Here is a 19,992-nt window from a genome sequence, read left to right as displayed (position 1 = left end):
AAACTACACTGCTTTAAAAAATCTGGCTTCTGTTCTCCTGCCTGGGTTGCTTTACAAACAGCAGCCAGCCTCTCCTTCTGAGAGGGCTGTGTTTACCAGCAGGTTGCATTTTGCCTCCATGTGTTTCAAACCTTCTAATGAGATTTGGCTTTGATTTCCACTGCCTTAGGGGGAAGAGGAGGAGAAGGAGGAGAAGTTGGTGAAAAAAATGATTATGGTGTGGTTTCATTTTAAATAGTTGTTTTAATGAATAATTTAAATCCTGTAGCTTGCATTTTAACAGACTCGGAGCTGCATGATGATGAAAAAACTGTCTTTACTCATAATCTGCAGCCTGTTTCCTTTGTACTTCTGATTTTTAAGTATCCATTTGAGTGAGTAAAATTAGTGATATCAAACAGAGCCATGTGGATGAAATGATGCATACAATGTGATGAAAGAAACAGAACATTAACAAAACATGGTTGATAAATGAAATATCTATTGGACCCATAGTAAAGTAAACACATTACTTTAGGCATTCAAAGGGTGCACCTTATGGTTGGAATGAATATTTTTCTAATGTGCTTTATAAGGATAACCTTACTGTATGTTGGGTAGTATTCATTAATCAGCATGTTTAAATTTATCTTTTTAATTTTGGCCCATTATTTTATAAACACATCCCAATACAAATGAATGAACTCTGACACCAGTTTGATGTCTAAATTCACTTGTTCAATCAAAGTATCACACATCTACTGAACTAGTGATTCTCTACTAGTGCATCAGGACCCATCACAGCCCTCCTTTTAAGAAAACCCTGACCCAAATTTTCAAATACTGTTGACTACTCAAAAAATTTTGCATTTAGGACCCTTAAGGGAACAAAAAGTGGTTTAACAAAGCAAGTATGTTTTTAAAAAAGCACGTCATTACAGAAGGAGATGATTTCATAGATTTTGTTTTACCCCATTTTCCCAAGAGAGCATGGGAATTTGAGAAAGTCCTTATATTAGGAAAATGAGCTTTGTTATCTGGTAAAAAGAAGATAAATATAATCTTTATTCAGACTCAGAAATAATTCACAATGATGTAGAGCAGATACAAGAATAAAAAATAAGTATAAAATATATCAAACATTTACAAATATAGAAGTGAAGTAATAAGTTAGAGGAAAACATACAGTAAAATAGACCATCAAAGTCAATTCAAACAGGTGCAATCAGAGGATAAGAGGTTTATTATGGATCTGAAATGACCAAAAGAAACAAGTTCATTGATCTTTAACGGTAGTTAGTTCTAAGCAGACAGTGCAAAGAAGCTAAAGACAGATCCACCAAGCTCAGACTGAACTCTAGGAACCTGGAGTAAAAGCCAGTCAGAGCTGCTGTTATGAGCTCCAGAGGACCAGCCTGGCATGGAGGAGATGTAAGAAGGTAGTGTCCCAATGAGAGCAGATCACGTCTCTCAGAGCAATGACCATTCACCCATCCTGTACAGGATGCAGGGATGAGAGATAGGTTCATCACAAGGGGGTTTAAAGTTGCAGCTAGAGCATACCTATACAGACTATCACCATAATCCAACACTGGTAAAAGCTGCCTCAGCTGAGGTTTTTCTACAATGCAGAGTGAACTGGATTTATTTTTTACAGAAAAAGCCAATCTTAACTTGAAATCTTGGGGTAAATATTAAAAAGTACCTGCTATCACAGAAAAAATGAAAAAAAAAAAAAAAGCATTTAATGCACTGTAAAGCCGCTCAGGGCTTCTGTACCGTACATCATAAACTTTTTGTCCCAGTTTTTGCTGGCACACCTTCGCAGTCCACTTTTAGGTCCTGACCAATCAGCTGAGAACCTCTGCACTACACCACTCAGGCTAAATTTGATGCCTTATACGCTGAATTCAGGTAAACTGGTTTCATAAGCCCAATCATAACTTTATTAATCTAGCACTTTAAAAAAAAACAACAACATGGTTTACGAGATGCTTTGAGCTGTGCAGAAGCAAACATAAGAAGAAAGCTACAGACTCCAAACAAAATCAAAAAAAGGAAAATACAACTGCAAAAACACCCAGACCACAACCGTAACGAACCAAAAAACAGAAAAAAATTTAAAAACCCATTAATGAATCTTTTGCATAACTTGAACTGGCTCGGTCAACAACTGTGTACAGTTTTGTTTGTAGACTTCAGGGAGTATTGTACATTACAACGTTCTGCAATATGATGTCCAAACAACAGGGATTAGTGACGATGATCGGGATACAAACTCGACAAGCAGGTTTGTGTAATACACAAAACAATGACACTCCAAGATCTGTAATTTTAGATCATTTAACAAACTCGCAGGGAAAGATTAATAATCTAATACGACAGTCTAATTAATGTATTTCCAAAACGCAGTGAACTTTACAGCGTGGTGACGCGAGTTATTGTAGAATTGCTGCTGTCTTACATTTTAACATCTGAACAGGTATGGTCATCGATGTTTAATGAGACTTAAAGGCGTAAAATTTACGATGTTTGAACCAGTAAAGGGGTGACAGAAATGGTGTTGTTTCCATTTTTGCGTGTTCCGTGAACGCAGTAAAGCGCGGTGGCAAATGACAGGCTTGCCACTCTGTGATTGACGGACATGAATGACCAATCACCGTCCCCCTGCTAAAACCCTTATCCAATCGAAGTAGCTTAGACAATCTATTGCCCAATCATATTCAAAAGGGGCTGAGTCTATTTTGTTGTATCCCCGCGGCGGACGACTGGGTTGAATGAAATGACTAGCTAACAATTAGCAAAGGACAACACCAAAACAACACATAACCTGGCTCTAAACGATAGAATAAGTATCCAGTGAATAATTTAGACTTTTAAGCTCCTTGTTGATGAGTCGCATTGTGGGTGCTTCCTCTTGGGCACCGAGGCTAATCGGGACAGCCATGCTAATAACACACGTTAGCTAGCATGTACGGCAGGAGTCGCTTGGTGTACAGGATTTAAAACCGCCTGATCAGTGGAATATCTGACATCTCTGAAGGGTAAATAAATTCAAAGAAACACTTTCAGCTCCGAAGGGAACTCAACTGCCTTACTCAGTTTGAGGTTTGATACGTTATATATATAATATATGTTCGATAACGTGGCTAATGGCTAACAACCGTTATAAATCATTTCTAACACGGCTCGTTTATGAAATAAGGCGTTAAAAGTTTAAGGAGAAGTGATATAGACATTAAGATATGGCTGTGAACATTTCTTCCTGCTATTCCCGCATTAATGCAAATTATACCTCTACTAAAAGCATCACCATACCAGCAGCCATGCTCTATGTCATATTTTTCTTGTTACATTTAGACACAGAACTACTCGGCTCAACCTCTTATTTTTACCCGTAGGCCGAGGCAACACTACCACCATGTACTCGAGCCCTAAGAACACCGTGAAGTCCAGCTGCGACAGCAGCAGCATCACTGAGCTGCTGGGTGCCCTGTGTGACTGCAGCCTGACTGGGGTGTCATGGAAGCGCCGTGCCGTGGGAGGAGTCTCCAGAGAGAGTTTCCGCAAAGCCCTCAAGAAGCGAGCTTATGGTGCCCTGTTGTCCAAGCTGTTTCATGAAGGCACCAAAGGTTCTGCCTCAGGACCAAACGCCACAGCTAACACACCACCCAGGAACAAAGTCCTGATGATATGCTTTGACTTGCGTGTGGCTGGGTGCAGAGAGGAGGCGGAGAGACTGGAGGAGCAGCTTGAGAGGCTGCATGAGGGAGCATCCTCTGGCCTAAAGGAAGTAGATGCAGTCCTGGAGCTTCTGGTGCACTTGGCTGGCTCGGCCCCTCCACCACCTACCTCTTTCAGCAGGGACTACATGAGACGAGAGAGGCCAGTGGTGCGAAGGCCTCAACCCTGGGGCTACCAGAGCGAGGAGCTGCAGAGGTTGGAGGCCCGGGCGTGGGGTTTAGTTTGTCAAGAGGAATGGGGGACTTTGGACAGTTTGTATGGGACTCAGAGATTGATGGATGCCCCTCCAGGTACAGGACTACTGGCACTGAGAACTAAATTAGAAACCGAAGAAAGATTTGAGAGGGACACCAGGCTGACGCTGTTTGGAGCACTGCAGCACACACGCACTGCAGACATAGACATTAGACTGGACCTGCCTCCTATTCCTAGTAATATTGATGTGACTGGCCTGGCTATAAGGGTACGACACTTGGTCCTTGACTTGTATCTAAGCTTGTTATTATTTACAGCCATTTAATACTTTCAAGAGTCTTTGATATAAGTTTAAAGTCATGTCTGATACAACCAAATCAAAGGCTATATTGTATCTGTGCAGGTCCCTTCCTGTTTGGATCAGTCTGAGGATGAGGGCTTCCAGTCAGCTTCCAACCTGACCCCAGACTCCCAATCAGAGCCCAGCTCAGTTCCAGACTTTGATATTTGGGAGGCTCTCCGCACATTTGAGCCTGGAAAGCGGCGCTGTTGGGAGTCCGTTGGCTGGTAAGTGACATGGTTATGCCTTTGATAATTTGATCAACGGGATGTCAAACATGTTTTTTTTCCAGAAAACGTCAGAGGTCTGTCACAAAACCATACTTGTAAAAATCAAACAAAATCAATGTCCGTTTTGATACCATGGCAAAATAAGAAGGGAATTTGTGCCCATTCATTCTGAGGACCGTCACTGATGTTGAATGAGAATGCCTAGCTTGCAATCTCCATTCCAGTCTATCCCAAAGGTGCTTGATAAAGTGGAGTTCAGGACTCTGTGCAAGCCTGTGAAAATCCTCCACACAAAACTCATCAAACCATGTTTTCATAGTCCTTGCTCTGTGCAAGGTTGGAAGCATTGCATTGTCCAAAATGTCTTGGTATGCTGAAGCATTAAGATTGCCCTTCTCTGGAGATAAGGTGCCTAGCCTATACCCTGAAAAACAGCCCCATACTATGATCCCTCCTCCAACAAACTTCACAGTGTCACAATGCAGTCAGGAAGGCAATGTTCTCCTGTCATTTGACAAACCCAGACTTGCCCATCTAACTGCCAAACAGGGAAGTGTGACTTGTCACTCCACAGAACATGTTTCCACTGCTCCAAAGTCCAATGTTAGTGTGCTTTACACCACTCCATTGGATGTTTGGCACTGGACTCAGTGATGTGAGGTTTGCATGCAGCTGCTCGGCAATGAAAACCCATTCCATGAAGCTCCTGCTGCACTGTTTTTGTGCTTACATTAATGCCAGTGGAAGTTCCAAACTCTTGAAATCTATGAAAGCTATGAAATCAGCAGAGTGTTGGCCATGTTTATGTACCATGCATCTTAGCAGTTGTTTACCCAGCTCTGTGATGTAACATGGTCTCCTGCTTCCAGGCTGAGTTGCTGTTGTTCCTAAATGCTTCCAATTTCCAAAATATCATTTAATATCCAGCATGATGTCCTGATCTGTCTTTTGCAAAAGTGACATCCGTCACAGTTCCACGCTTGAGCTCTTCAGAACGACCCATTTTGTATCACCAATGTTTGCAAATGGAGACTGCATGGCTAGGTGCTTGATTTTATGCACCTGTGGCAACGGGTCTGATTGAAACACCTGGATTCAATTGTTAACAGCTGTGGCCAAATACTTTAATCCAGTAGTTCTCAACGGGGTTTCAGTGGGTCGTGACTCTGTGTCTGAAAAAAAAAAATGGTGGCAAAAGTCTTGACGTCTTTCTTGGACATGCATCAGTACGTTTTATTTTACCCTGTTTACTTTGAGATTGGGTAGATTTAAATGTTTAATCAGTATTTAAACTAATTGATCTCCTCTTCTTGCAATAAATGGCTACTTTTCTCATGATAATGGTGTAATTTCTGTTTTTATCAGGTGTTTTGGGTCCAATCATGTTCCAATGTGCAACATATTCAATTAACTAAACATGCGTTCACGGCCAAAGTTTCCAAGAATTTTTTGGAAACTTGGGCCATGATCTGTCTTAAGACAGACTGGTAGGTCCTGAGGCTGGGCCATTTGAGAACCACTGCTTTAATCCATATAGTGTACATCCTCACATTTTATCCTACCTAGTTTTACTGTGATGAGGAGTAAATTTTGGCCCTTTTCCTCATGATTCCGTTGTATTTATCTCTTTAAGATGTGATAACAAAGTAGGTTTACCAATGTAACAAGATCATTTTGAGTGAAATCACTAGTTTTTCTATGCTATCTTAGGAAAATATAGTTAAACAAAATTATACTTGCAAGTCCTTCTGTAATGATGCGTTGACGTTTGCTTTGGTCTTTCTCTTTTTTATCACATTTTTTTTTCCAGCTAAACTCCAAAGCGCAACAGATCAATTTAATTTGAGGGGTTGAAAAATGTTTAAATTTTCAGGTGCAATGTCTCATAAGTAAGAGCCAGAGGGTCCTGATGACCCGGCTGTTTAAGAACCACTGCTTTCAGAGTTTTGTAATAAAATAAAGAAGATTGTATCGTCTTAAAAACAGTGATATTGCAGTATCAAGGTATCAAAATTTTGTATAGATGAGAAAAACGACAGTTCAGCTCCTAACGTGACAGGGTCTGAATTCAGATAGTTTCATGATAAAACAAGTTGAAATGACTGATATTTTTATTTTGCATTTTTTTATTTATAAATTACTCAGATTGTGAATAAAAACATATTTTCTTCTAATTTTGTTGTCCTAGCCCACCAGGGAAAAGGGAGTCCCTCTATCTAACGGAAGGAGGCAGGGAAGTCTTTGACCAGCTCTATCGTTTATGGGAAGGTGAAATGAGGGTGGTTAGCACTGGTACACCCTCTCCTCTTCTCCCACTTCCCCTTGACTCTCAGACACAGCTGGTATCTGACCTCCTCAATGTCTTAATTGGAGTGGCATCTACAACCTTCCCTCTTAATCAGGTACATTTTATTAGCATTATTTACACGTCTCTTAAAAGCAATAAAGATACATTGAGGTGCCGTTTTAGAGGCCTGGTGGAATTATATGATAAAATAAAATGAGGTAATAAAAATCCTGTGACAGAGTATAATAACAAAGAAAAAAGAGAAAAGAGCATAAGGGGCAGAAAGGGTGAAAAAGCTGTTCTTTTGAGATATAAACAAACCCAGCTGACTTATAAAAGTATATTACTTGAAAACTACAAAAGGTGTCAAGGTGTGACATTGCTTGAGATGCATTAAATGGTAAACAAATAATAATGCCAAAGCAAAACCACAAGAGAACTCTCTTGCTGCCCATTAAGTTTTCATTCTTTCACAGGATTATAACTACTTAAAACATCAATTAAATCCTTATTCTCTTGTTTACTCAGAACACCTCTTTGCTCTCTCTTCAGCTGACTTTTATCATTTATATTATTTATGAGCAGTCTTTCTCTAAGAAGTGGAGGAATATAACGAGCAACTGTTAAGTGTAATACAGTCTAATGCAGCAGACCTGCATTGCATGCTAAGCTTATGATGTCAAGAGTTTGGCTGAGACTGTCCTTGAGCTATTTATTAAACTCAGAGGTAATCCCTGAGGCTGTCTTAAAATGTGATGAAGTGCTTATTGTCTGTGCTATTTTTACCCTCGGAAGGTTCCTGTCCAGCATCTATGTATCCATTTCTAATAAAAAACCATGGGAAGGACTGTATATAACAAACATCTGATTATGTCTTGCACTCTAATATAATAAAAACGCACACCATGCCTTCAGAAATCACCATGGAGGTGACTCTCTGACAGCCAAAACAAAAATTCAATTTTATAAGCTTTACTTTGCTGTAGGGCTACTTTATTGGATGTTATTAGACTCTTCTTTGTATTTTCTCCACCATCCGTAAATATGTAATCTTCTTCCCAGAGCGTTCAGTTTGATGTCAGACCTGGCGTGTGCGTGTCTGGAGCCTCTGCAGAAAGTGTGTCTCGTCTCCTAGGGGAGCTGGCACAGTATGGAACCTACTACCTGAGGCTCAGCCGCTTCTCTCTGCAGAGTGCTGACAAAAAAGGCCTCGTCTTTCAGGTGATTTTTTTTTTTCTTCAGTTCTACTAAACACAGCTGAGACTGCACATTTTATTCTCCCTTCTAAGTTGACTTGTAACCATCATTATAGTCATCTGTTATGTGAATTTAAAAATGCTTTACTTGATTCTCAAAAAGCAGATAACACAAATAAATGTTTCATTTAAACAAAACAAAACAATTCAGTTGTAAAAGGTTAATAGCAGTGGAAACTCTGTAGCCACAAAGGAGGGGGGATGCGGGAAGAGAGATGAAAGAAATGGAGAAAGTAAGACTAGAGGATGCAGGAAGAGAGAGACGTTTAACAAATGCGACCTCATACATTGACGTTCTATATTAGCTGCAATATTTTAGGTCACTCCGTCTCTCCTGTTCTGTTATTGCACTTGTTGCCCTGCACCAGTAATATATTCATATTTTCAGCCCCACTACCCTCCCAGCGTCGACCTGCTAACATACGGTGGGGGGTTCAAGTTATTATGTCATCACTCCTCTATATATTTTAGTGAGCTTTTTGGTGGTTTTACAAAGTGGCAACCTCTGGAAGAGTGAAAACCTGCCGTTCCTCAGATGTCCAGATGAGGCTGGCTGCTAAAGGACTGGTAACTAAACGCTTCCATGTTAAAATGCCTATTTATACGGCAGAAATAGTTGTGTTTATAGCCTGATTTTAAAAACATAATTAGGTCTGAATAGCTCATTTCTTTATCAGCACACACTCTGTTGGGTATGATCCTTTTGTGCCTCACCTCTCTTTATACAGAATAAGGTGTGTGACTGGCCTGTGTTTTGCCCTGCCTAGGGAAGGCCAGGACACAATGTGATAAACACCCATACCCCTCAAGTCCAAAGCAGCCACAAAGACTGCTTTTCTAAGTTTCAACTAATTTATTTACAAAATTTCTATTAATCAACATAATGATAAGAATACTCATAAATTTACCTCAGGGGGAATCAGGTCAACATAAAAAAACAAACCAAATGACAGGCGGTAACCAAACGTACCTAATAAATCAAACAAGTACAGTAAACTTAGTTCTCTGATTAAGAAAACCAGGAGAAAATCAGGTTAAATAATAAGGTGATTAACTTTTATGTTATCGAACAGAACCTGAATTAACATGCAAGTTCTCAAACAAAGGAACACATGATGATTTTTAAGATGGAACCACACTTGACTTCAAATAATGAAAGATTGAACAGTTTGTTTTTTACAGTGAGCGATGTGCAACATGATGACTAACATGACACACCACACACTAACAGATTTATTCACCAACAACTAGAGACTCTGCTCCCAAAACTCCAATACTGCAAGCTAAATGGGCCTTGCTGTTAGCTACCTGCTACATCCTGTATAGTCGTAATTTCAGTCCGGCTCATCAGTTTGATTGTGGTGTGTCTTACAGAACATGTATAAACATTTGTGTTGTTGCCACTAATTAACAGGTCGAACCCCCATCACTGCTGTCCATCTAACTTCAAGCTTCATGTTTAACATCTTTGCCATGGCTGTGTTTGTTGTGCTTCCATCTTTGATCTGGTCAGCTTGTTTTCTGATTGGCTGTTGTTCCATTCCATGTAACAGTCCTGCTCATGCCTGCTTGGCTGTCCTCAGTTTTACCCAAACATGACAAGATTTCTGATGGAAATATTGAACATGTAATGTATTGAACGTAACATGTTTAATATTTGCAATCTGAAGTTGAAGCAGCTCTGAGCAGACTGAAGAGGGAAAGATCACTAGCAAACACTACAGGACTACTAGCAAAATAATCTTCAGAAGCATCAGATAGCCTGGCCTTTGCTGTCTTTGCTCAGAATTTGGGAAAATAACCAAATATAGTACAAATATTTTGTAATGTCTACCCCTTTTTGGAAAGGGCTATGGGGTTTCTTCTCTGCTACACTGGTGTCATTTTGCTCCTTGAATAGGCTGAGACAGAGGTCTTTTCCCTCACCTGTCAGAGCGTGAAGATGATCCACCAATCAGCAGCAGGCTGTGGCACACCTAGCTGAGAGGGAGATAGACTGACTGACAGGCCAGTGTGGTGTCGCTGTTTGTGACGAGGCTTTAGATCTGCCTCCGCTCCAGCTCCTTGCTGGGGCTGACTGGACGTTACCCAAAGACAGTATTTCCAACAGGGCAATCTTCATTAATGGACTTCAGAAAGCTCCTTCAGTAACCAAATGAGGGGTGCCACAAAGACTTTGTGTGTGATGGTTTTAAATCTGTGAATTTTACATGGAATCATAAATAGGGGCTGTCACAATACCAGAATTTAAACTTTTAAATGCAGTCCTAGTTAAAATCAAATGATACTCATTCCTACTTTGATACCGTGATAACAAAAACCGACATCATAGGCTCAGTGTGTAGGATTTATCTTGTAATTTTTACAGACTCATTCCTCTCCTATGCACCTGTCCAAAGAAGTATTTTTCTTAAAGCTTTAATCCTTTCTGATACTGATATTTTTAACATTTGACTGCCTAAATCTTAAATATATGATTGGTTTTCTTCAAGGCTTTTACTGGTGGTCTGAGGAAGTACCTTCATTACTACAGGGCTTGTGTCCTCAGCACTCCACCCACACTCAGCCTGTTGACCATTGGCTTCCTTTTCCGCAAAGTGGGCCGCCAACTAAGGTGAGGTCGTAGCCGTTTTTTTCCTTCCTAATTTATGGTCTTTGAACCATAACATCACACAGTCGACAGTACATTCACGTCCAGATATAGAGGACCTTGATGCAGAAATTATCAGATCAAAAAAAAATCTGCTTTCTTTTAATCTAAGGTACCTGTCAGAACTGTGCTGCGTAGACGGGCCTTTGGGTGCAGGCCAGGCTACCTTCCCTGTGGTGAGTGCTCTTTTATCTTCAAACTGCAATATGTCATCCATCATGGCCGTGTTTAGCCTATCAGATGGGGTGTCAGCTCAGTGCCATGTTGCTCTCCTCAGGGTGTTAAACTGCTGTCCTACCTGTACAATGAAGCGCAGAATAACTGTAGCAATGAGAACTATCCAGTGCTGCTGTCGCTGCTGAAGAGCAGCTGTGAACCTTACACACGGTCAGTCATGGAGCTTCTTAAAACAATCTAATAAAAGCCAAGGACATAACCATACATTGTTGCTATGCAGAATGTGTGGCATTGATTCGTTTTTCAGGCGTGTCATGACTGCATCTGTGCTTTTTTATTTTGCTTTTTTCAGGTTTGTGTCAGATTGGGTGTACAGCGGCGTGTTTCGAGATGTTTATGGAGAATTCATGATCCAGGTCAATGAGGAGTTTCTGGGCTTCAGAGGTGAGACAGCACATACTGTGGCGTAAACACTTTGGCTTCTGTCAGCAGGTTCTAAAAATGAAAAGCCTGCCAGACAGATTGTCCAGCAGGAAAAAACAACATTTCATTACAGCCTTTATTGCCTAGTTGGATTTGTCCTTGTTTCTGTAAAGGGTGTCATGAAGTTATTGGATGATAATCAGTGGGAGACAGGATCAGCTGCCACAGCTGTGAGGAACAGAGCCACAGGGACAAACACAAACAGATAATGTTCCTTTATTCTTTTCAGTTTTTACACCATGCTGACTAAAAAAAAAAAACAAGAAAAATCACAAGTTATTCAGTTGTTCTTTTATTTTTTTCTTTATTTCTTTCTTTATTTTTTTCTTCTTTGAAGAATCTCCTACTGAAGATGAAAATATTCCACAGATTTTTTTTTAGTCCAATTAATAAGTTGACTCTTTGCACAGAGCAGAGGAGTGGAGTCAAACAAGAGGAGGCGATCCCTGCAGGGTGGATAAATACAGGCTTGTCTCTGCTCCTCAGGGGTGAGGGTTGCAATTAGGGCTTCAATAGAAAACTATTAATGGTAACAAATAAACTGCAAAATGTTTTCTCGACTTTTGTATTGGGGATTTGGCTCCCGGATAGAAAAAGAGAAAAAGCTGCCTATCACATTAGTAAGCGTATGAGCTAAATTCTTCAGATGTCTTTTTAAGCAAACTGACAAATCCAAAATAATCAAATTCTCATTTTAAGACCAAGATAAACAGAGAATTCTCAGTTACAAGCCAAAATCATATACTCAAATATGCACTTAAACTATCAATTAGTCGTCAAAGTAGTTGATAATTGTTGCAGCTGTATTTATGATCATTAGACTGGTTTGTAACAAGACACCATCTGGAAAAAGCAGTCATTATTTTGGATTAAATATTTTCGGCAGTTTTTCTTCAAATGAAGAAAATGAGACATAAATCAGTAGGATTGGGGCAGACACAACCAATTGATAAGTTGCTCAACAGCAGATGTGTTAGCAATCGTGGTCATGCATTTTCCACATGATTCACATGTGAGGATTTGCTGCTGTTTTTTGACTGTTGAGCAGAGAGATTAATTTATATTCCACTATAAATATGCCCTTTTATTACATCCCAGACCTCAAGACCTGCAATTGGTCAGCTTGGTCATTTCCATGCACAGATCGTCATTTATCAATCTGAACATGAGCATACGACACTCAAATCCCCACGTTAGGTCTCAAGTTGTTAACTCTTTGTGGATTCGCTTTGCAGTGAGAATCTGGTGGTGTTAGATCAAATATGACTTTTGAGGCTTATCTTCTATGCATATCAAGCTTTACCCAATCCATGTGAGCAGTATTGCTTTTTAGATGATGATGACCAGTGTGAGCTTTCAGGTGATTTCAGCCTTCAGAAATTCCCTAAATTCTGTTGTATACCTGGAACATAGCAAAATAGATTTAAGCAGAAAAAATCCACAGTTACTTGGAGTAGAAAAAAGAGGAAACTCTGGAACTGAGGTATTGCAGCCACTCTCCTCTCAGTCTGGAGCAGCTTTTTTTTTTTCTTTTTTCTTTAAGATTATTTTTAGGGTATTTTGCCCTTACCTGACAGGACAGATGAAGAGAGACAGGAAATATGGGGAGAGAGAATGGGGAAGACATTCTTTAAGTATGTGCAGAGACCAGGAATTGATCCTGCAACCAATGTGTTGAGGACTATAGCCTCTGCACACTGCTGCCTAGCTATACCAGCGCTTGTCTGAGGCAGTTTTAGGCTGGCCTGCGTCTCTTAACATTCTGCTTCACATAATAGCCAAGATACACTTTTATGTCCATATCTTGAGAGAAGACCTCATTTTTTGTAAAACCCAGATATAAAGAAAATTGATTATATTGTAAGGTGAACATAAAGACTTGATGATAATATCATATACTAGTTATATATCATGGATATATAAATTAAACATTCTAATATCAGCTGGAGTTTAGTTGACTGCAACCGCGCTGATTCCTTTTAATGCCACTTTTCAGGCTAAAAAACCACAAACATATAGTTTCTCTTTGCTTCTCTGATATGAAAATTGACACCTGAATGAAAAGACCAGGTATTTTGCTGTATTACATGTCTCGATGTCGTGAACTCTGGGGGCGAGGCTGGCTGAACCATCAATAAACAAGGGCATATGCCGTATTTATCAACACCCACTCAGTAGTACGCTGTGATTGGCCAGATATGTATGTTAAATCACACGTGGAGTTTGCTGCATGATGATTTCTCCACCCAAATGTGTGCTGGTTTCTTTGATAAATGAGGGCCGTTGTGTGTACTCTAGTGTAGGATAAATGCGCAGACAGCCATACAACTAGTCGTATCTACATGCCAGCATCCAAAAATTTCAAGTGTGCATTTCCTCTTCTATGACCCATCTCAGTGGTGAAGAGCTAATTTAGCAGCCATACCATCTCTTCCATTGTCCCTTATCTTTTCTTCTTTGCAAAAAACTGCAGATCACCTGCTGCTCAGTATTTATCAGTATTTATGTAGCTCCAACATAATATTCTCAATTTCTTGTACTGTCGATTCCTGTACACTTACGAGCAGGAAATGTTGCGGCAGGATAGGAAACTGGCACAAAAATTGCACTGCCAATTAGGTTTGGGCTGAGTATTGCATAGTGCCACTGACACAGTAATGCCATTTATGTAGTGCTCACAACAGCATAGACCACTAGGGTATAGGTTCGACACAGAAGTATAAATGAAGCTTTAGTTGAACACTTTGTAATGGAGAATTGTTTAGAAAGTCATAAATAATCCTGATGAAATCCTTTTTCACCAAGCAGGCACACTGCAAGTGCTTCAGTTTGTCAGTATTCCATAAATATGGCTTTAAAACAATCATTAGAGTCTATCCAAATATTGTATGTCATGCAACACCCCATTCAAGGTCAGACTATCACCTCAGCTTTGTCTGGCTGAGAGGTTCATTTGCTCATCGGCTACACCTCATCAACTCCCGCAGTGAACCTCTGCACTCCTCGCTCCCGCTTTTTGGAGGACACACAAATGTCATTGTTCTCCTCGAAGTCCGTCGGCCGGGGAAGCAATCAGCAGCTAAGCTTTCTTGGCAAGCCGCAGGCTTTTTGTAAAGAGCTCTGGAAGCTCAGTGCATTCATGTTCTCTTATGCTTTTTGCTTAGGATCACTGAGCTAAGCGCTAACAATTTCCAAGTGTTAATTCAAGCGGCCAGAGTTTTGCCATGCCCCGTAAGTCATACTAATAAGCAAAAGTTTTAGGCTGAGTGCTGGTTTAATACTGCTCTGTCGCTGTTGGGTTTCTTAATGCTGTTCTGAGTGTTTATCACTCTTAACAGAGGCATACAAATAAACTACCTGGTCTGAATAGTTGGAGAGTAAATGTAACAGGCATCTTTAAATCTCTGCAGACAAACACTTCTGGGTCCAGGGCTACACTCTCATCTCAAAGGACGTGGAGGATTGTGTCCCTATTTTCCTGAGACACATCGCCAATGACGTATATGTATGCGGAAAGACTATCAACCTCCTCAAGATCTGCTGCCCACAGGTTAGTTTGACTGATTTCACCCTGTCATTTATCTGAGCCAGAGATTTTATGTAGATAGATCTTGTGTGAAGACATAGATGATGATAATCATAACCTCATCTTAATTACAGTCTTGACTTATTCAGCACAGAATGGCTGTTGTTTGCACTGAATAAATTAGACACATAAAACGTTGATCTCTGAGATAATCCAATATATTTGATCTGCTTTCTTGCTTTAACAGCCATTCAGTGTACTGTACTGGCTTTTAAATTCACAATATTGCTCTGACATCCACAGATTACACATTCACTCCACCATTTTCTCCCTGCCACAACAATCATTCTGCCCATTTAGGAATCCATACTGGCCAAAGGGAATTGGACAAATAATCAATACTGTGACATATGAGGATTCGGGCTCCTGCAAAATGTCATCAATACACTTGAATCAGTATTGTGATAAATTGTGCCATTGTACTGAAGCTGAGGTATTTTCAGTGTTTATTGCACAAATTTGAACACAGAACTTTTCCTGTCTGAGAACTTTCTCCAGTTTAAGTCCAGAATAACAAACATTCATCATACATATTTTCTCTTTTGGAAAACAAATGCTGGGATTTTTACAGGGGTGATGAGTTTTATAATCAACACATTTATCAATTGAAAAGTTATCCTCAGTTGTTTTAAGGGCTGACACCCTCCACTTGGTTGGTTGATTAGTTGGTCGATGAGCGAGCCGAGTGTAAAGTGGTGGACAATCAAGGTAAAGAGAGGGAAACAAATACACGAGTGTGCAAGGATATGTTATTTTCTGTTTGTTTCACAGTGGTTAGACTTTAAAGAACTCTGAAGGAACACATCCTCAACTCGAATCAAAGATGTAGGGTATTGCTTGTATTGAAGTGTTGTTAAAGTGCCTTTACCCCCTCTTCTTTATATATTCAGTATGTTAAATCATGTCTCTCTCATTTCATCATATTATTTATTGAAGCATATATTTGACGTTGGGTCTTTTTAAGACAAAAGTGAGAAGAGAAGAGAGACAGCGATGTGTCATGGTCCCTGAATGTTTTTCTTTATGTCTGTGGACAGAACTTATTCTCAAAAATGAAACCATGCTGGTTGAAATAAGAGGGTCTTGTAATTTATCATTTCAGAATATTAGAAAAGCAATTATCTGAAGTTATTTTGTATATGAATCTAAATGGTGCTGTGATGGCGGAAATGATGAATTTAGCCATGTTTGTCATGTCAGAGTCAGTTGTTATTTCACTATTTACAATGCAAATAAGATAATTGCTTCTACTGAAATATTCATTTCTAAAGTCCCTGTAAAGTGAAATCCAAAATGTGTGTCTAAACACACTAGATATGTTGGAATAAGGTTGCTGTAAACATGTGGAAACTCTGAGATCTAAATGAGCCTGAATTTTAGATTTAGACAGAAGGTTTTTTACCACTTTTGTGTCTTCGATTTAATTTGGGCAGGGCAAATATAGTGCCCCGAGATGTTACAGAGTGCTATGGGAATCACCCCCCTCCTCCCCTCTCCCCCCAGTTGCTATAGCAATATGAAATCACAAGCTTTTCTTAAGTCTGCTGATGTCACTGCCTTTATTGAAAATGAATGGCCAGAAAAAGCTGCATTTTTGTTCATTGTGAGGTCAGATGGATAAACTGATCAGCCACGATGGTCTACGGGTCGTTCAAAGCATTTGTGACAGAAAACGAACTTTGTCTGTGCTCTGGCACAGAGCCGGGCAGCCATGCACTGATCATAGTTCACTGTAAGGTCAAGGGGAAGGCTAATTGTTGGAGTGCTTGACATCTTACCTGCTGAAAGTGTTATTTAATCTATAAATCACTTGTCTTTAATCCTTGATGATTAAAAGAAGAAGGTCGTGGCTTTGTCTCTCTCAAAGCAGCAACAGTTCAATCCCTCTTGTCTGTTAGTGTTGCAGTGCTAAAGATAGAAAAGTATCTGATGATAGACATGTTCTATTTCTGCCAAGTCTGTCACAATAAAAGCCTCCAGTGCTAATCATTATTGATGGAAAATTGAGTGTTTTTAGCAGCAACTTAACAACAAAGACATTTAATAGAGAAACATAACTTACATAACTCAGAAAAAAGATACTAGGAATACTTGCAGTGTTAAATACAGGATCAGAAAATTACTTGAGAGTTTGTATCTCGAAACTGTCTGCCTGTCATGTAATGAGTGTAAGCCTGCAGCTCGAAAAAGAGTGTTGTAGAGTGCTCTCCCAGTAGAGCAGACAGAAGTCTATCTGAGGCTGAGCATTCTTTAAATTTGAGAGGATCGTCTTTCCTGTGAGTGGTTGTGGCTTCAGCCCATTCAGCCGACATGCCCACACCATCCTGGGGCAGATATTACAGCGTTATTTGCCTCATGATGATGCTTAATTTTATAAACTTAGAGATGTTTTTCATGACTGAAATTTGGCCTGGTGGGTTGTAACACAGTGGCCTGTCATACAACAAACCTAAAACAGAGATTTTTTTTATCACTTTACAAGGACTTTAAGTTAATTGAGACTCCCGTGAGTTTGAACTGAGAACACTGTCACTGATCAGGTTTGGCTGACCAAAGCCTTAGTTGGTTTGATAACTACTGATGTGATCATAATTTTATTCAAATTTCTTAAATCTAAAGATTTCCATTTTCTGTTCTTAAAATCAGTTTAAAAGCAACCATTTTTTTGGACATTTAAGATTTTATTTAAGACCCTCAGAGGTTATTATGACATTTTAAATCTGTTAATGTAGAGACAATCTAATAATTTTTAACTAGGCAAAATAGCTAAATTAGGAATGAATTTCATTGCTTTTAGACATCAGAATATGTTGATAAAAGTTTCCTTAAGCCTTTCCAGAATCTAAGCTGTATTAATTTTTTGTCTTAACAAAAAACAGCAAATTTGTATTGGTAATTGCAAGAAAATCCAATGTTTTCTGTTTTTCTTTGAAATTAAGAAATGTTTTTATTGGTATTAAAAGATGGAAGTTGCTGTTCAGATTTCTTTTAAGAGACTTTTTGTGTACATCAGTCTAAAGCCTCACAATCTTGCACTATATTTCATCTGTTGCTACTTCTGTAGAAGTGGTTAATAGACAGGTGAGTGCTTTCCTGCTAGCTCTGCTGTGATTTTGTGTGAATGTGTGCATTAATGTAAAATAAATCGTACAGTGCTGTGTACATTACTGTAGAGAAGTGCTATTCATATCCAAGTGCAGTCAGTTTGTCGTTTACCTTTTCTCAGAATTGCCTGTATGGTGAGGCCTTTGGTAATGTGTGCTTAATATTTAGCTTATGTAAGTGATGTTCAATCACTTACATAAGCTAAAGAGTGTTTTTGCACTAAATGCAATAACTCAACTTTATGCATTTTTAACCATTTTTTATGAATCCAGCTGTTTTTAATTTCCTGTCTTCTCTGCAGCACAGCCAGCACAGAATGTGTTATATCTTGAACTGACTGACCTGATCTGCAGGGCCTGTGCTCCAGATTAATTGTTTTTCTGTTGATATTCTGTTTTCTCTGTATGCTAATTGGAGCTAGTGTTGGATCTGTTATTTACTTGACAAACTGCAAGATGGCTATGAAGATGTGAAAAATAATACTGAAAAACAAAAAGTTATTTAATTGTTGTTAATGAGTTCAGATACTGATATCATATATTTTGATGTGACTGGAAATTGTGTACTTCTTAAAAAGCAAACTTCAACTACTTTTTCGTTGAACCTCCAGTTACTTCTGTAAAACATTGTTTATTTTACTAAAATGTACCAGGAATAATGTTTGAAACAAAAAGCTTTAGTATTATTAATTTCTTGTTAATTTTGTGTCCACAGCACTACATCTGTTGGTCAGAGCTACCTGTGCCCCGCATAGCCGTCACCTTCTCTCTCCAGGAGGTGGAGGAAATTGAAAAGGACTGTGCTGTATATCGTGGACGCATGGAGAGGATTGCCAAGCACAGTGCCACTAGCAGGGAGGAGCAGGTACTCCCACATTTATATTGTTTCCAGAAAAAAACAGGGATTTTACTTGATTTGTATTTTAGATGTTTCTGTTCACATCCTCCTCATCAGCCTGGTTGTTAAAGCTTTTAATTTTTCATTAGTTTTAATTTTTATTTTGTTCCATCTTTTTTGTTTTCATTCTCAGTTTAGTTCTGAGTTTAAAAGCTTTTTCCTCAGTAATGTTTTTTTAATGAATAGTTTTACTGATAGATGTTAGGGATCGAACCCAAAGGCCCACAAAATGTATTTAATAATGAAAAGTCAGACATTATAACAGTTACATTTTAAGTCAACACAAGATACTTTTGCCCAACTGAAGGGAAAAGCCCTTAATATTGGCCCCCAAAAGTCAACTGTGCAGACGAATCGATGGCAGAAAGCCAGCGCTTCCCCAGTGTTGTCAAATGGGAACCCCCCTTCACTGGTGTTTCATTAAATTAGTCTCTCAACACTTCTCAGAGGCTGAACAGTGATTTTCAGCATCCAAGAGCCAGCCCCCTCCCTCCTAGCTTTTACTGCTCACAAAACAAATCCAGAGACGTTCTTTATCTCCCCTACCCTGCCACTTGGTCATCACAACCCAGACAGCACCGCCACCATCAACAGAGCCAGGCTCTGTACATGCAAGCTCATGCTGATACTGCCTACCCTAACATGACTCATAGTAAGGTTGAGCGGTTAATCAAAGTTTAGATTAAATTGCAATATGGCCTGCTTCAGTTTTCAAATCGGAGAAGGTACAGTATCTCTTTCACCTGAAATGCATGTTAAAATTAACCTGACACGCCAGATGGATTTGTTTCACACATCCATTTGGGAAAGCTTTAATAGGAAACGTCTGAGAAAAGGCAGAGGCTTTGAAAAAAATCTGAGTGTGATTGGGTGACTGTTCTGTCTGTCACATCTCTACGGGCCAATCAGAGCAAAAAAAACACGTGACGTAGCCGCTATCAAGCTGCGTGTGTGCAGCTACTGAGGAAAAACGCAAAAAACATGGCGACTATAGACATGTAAGTACTCGACTTTTGTTGTTTTTGAAAAGAAAACAACTCACTGCTGTTCATTGTTCTTCTTT

At 39.4% G+C, this 19,992-nt stretch overlaps 1 protein-coding gene across 3 annotated transcripts in view; it reads left to right on the top strand.

The window, feature by feature from the left end:
• Positions 1 to 2,740: 2,740 nt before the first annotated feature.
• tubgcp6 (tubulin, gamma complex associated protein 6) overlaps positions 2,741 to 19,992 on the top strand; it is a 56,850-nt gene continuing 39,598 nt past the window's right edge. For 2 of the 3 annotated variants that reach the window (XM_041796437.1, XM_041796440.1), the window contains exons 1-11: positions 2,741 to 3,023; positions 3,381 to 4,186; positions 4,322 to 4,485; positions 6,677 to 6,890; positions 7,838 to 7,996; positions 10,524 to 10,645; positions 10,794 to 10,857; positions 10,959 to 11,068; positions 11,211 to 11,302; positions 14,752 to 14,891; positions 18,747 to 18,896. In XM_041796437.1, the coding sequence (XP_041652371.1) occupies positions 3,401 to 4,186; positions 4,322 to 4,485; positions 6,677 to 6,890; positions 7,838 to 7,996; positions 10,524 to 10,645; positions 10,794 to 10,857; positions 10,959 to 11,068; positions 11,211 to 11,302; positions 14,752 to 14,891; positions 18,747 to 18,896 (2,001 nt within the window). In that variant the 5' untranslated portion in view covers positions 2,741 to 3,023; positions 3,381 to 3,400. Of the gene's footprint in view, positions 3,088 to 3,380; positions 4,187 to 4,321; positions 4,486 to 6,676; positions 6,891 to 7,837; positions 7,997 to 10,523; positions 10,646 to 10,793; positions 10,858 to 10,958; positions 11,069 to 11,210; positions 11,303 to 14,751; positions 14,892 to 18,746; positions 18,897 to 19,992 lie in introns of all 3 variants that reach the window. The other variant, XM_041796439.1, reaches the window with a different exon arrangement.

The sequence above is a fragment of the Cheilinus undulatus genome, linkage group 9 (assembly GCF_018320785.1).
Source record: "Cheilinus undulatus linkage group 9, ASM1832078v1, whole genome shotgun sequence".
NCBI classification, from domain to species: Eukaryota; Metazoa; Chordata; class Actinopteri; order Labriformes; family Labridae; genus Cheilinus; species Cheilinus undulatus.
The sequence above is the reverse complement of the archived record's forward strand: the minus strand, read 5'-3'. Positions and strand labels throughout refer to the sequence as shown.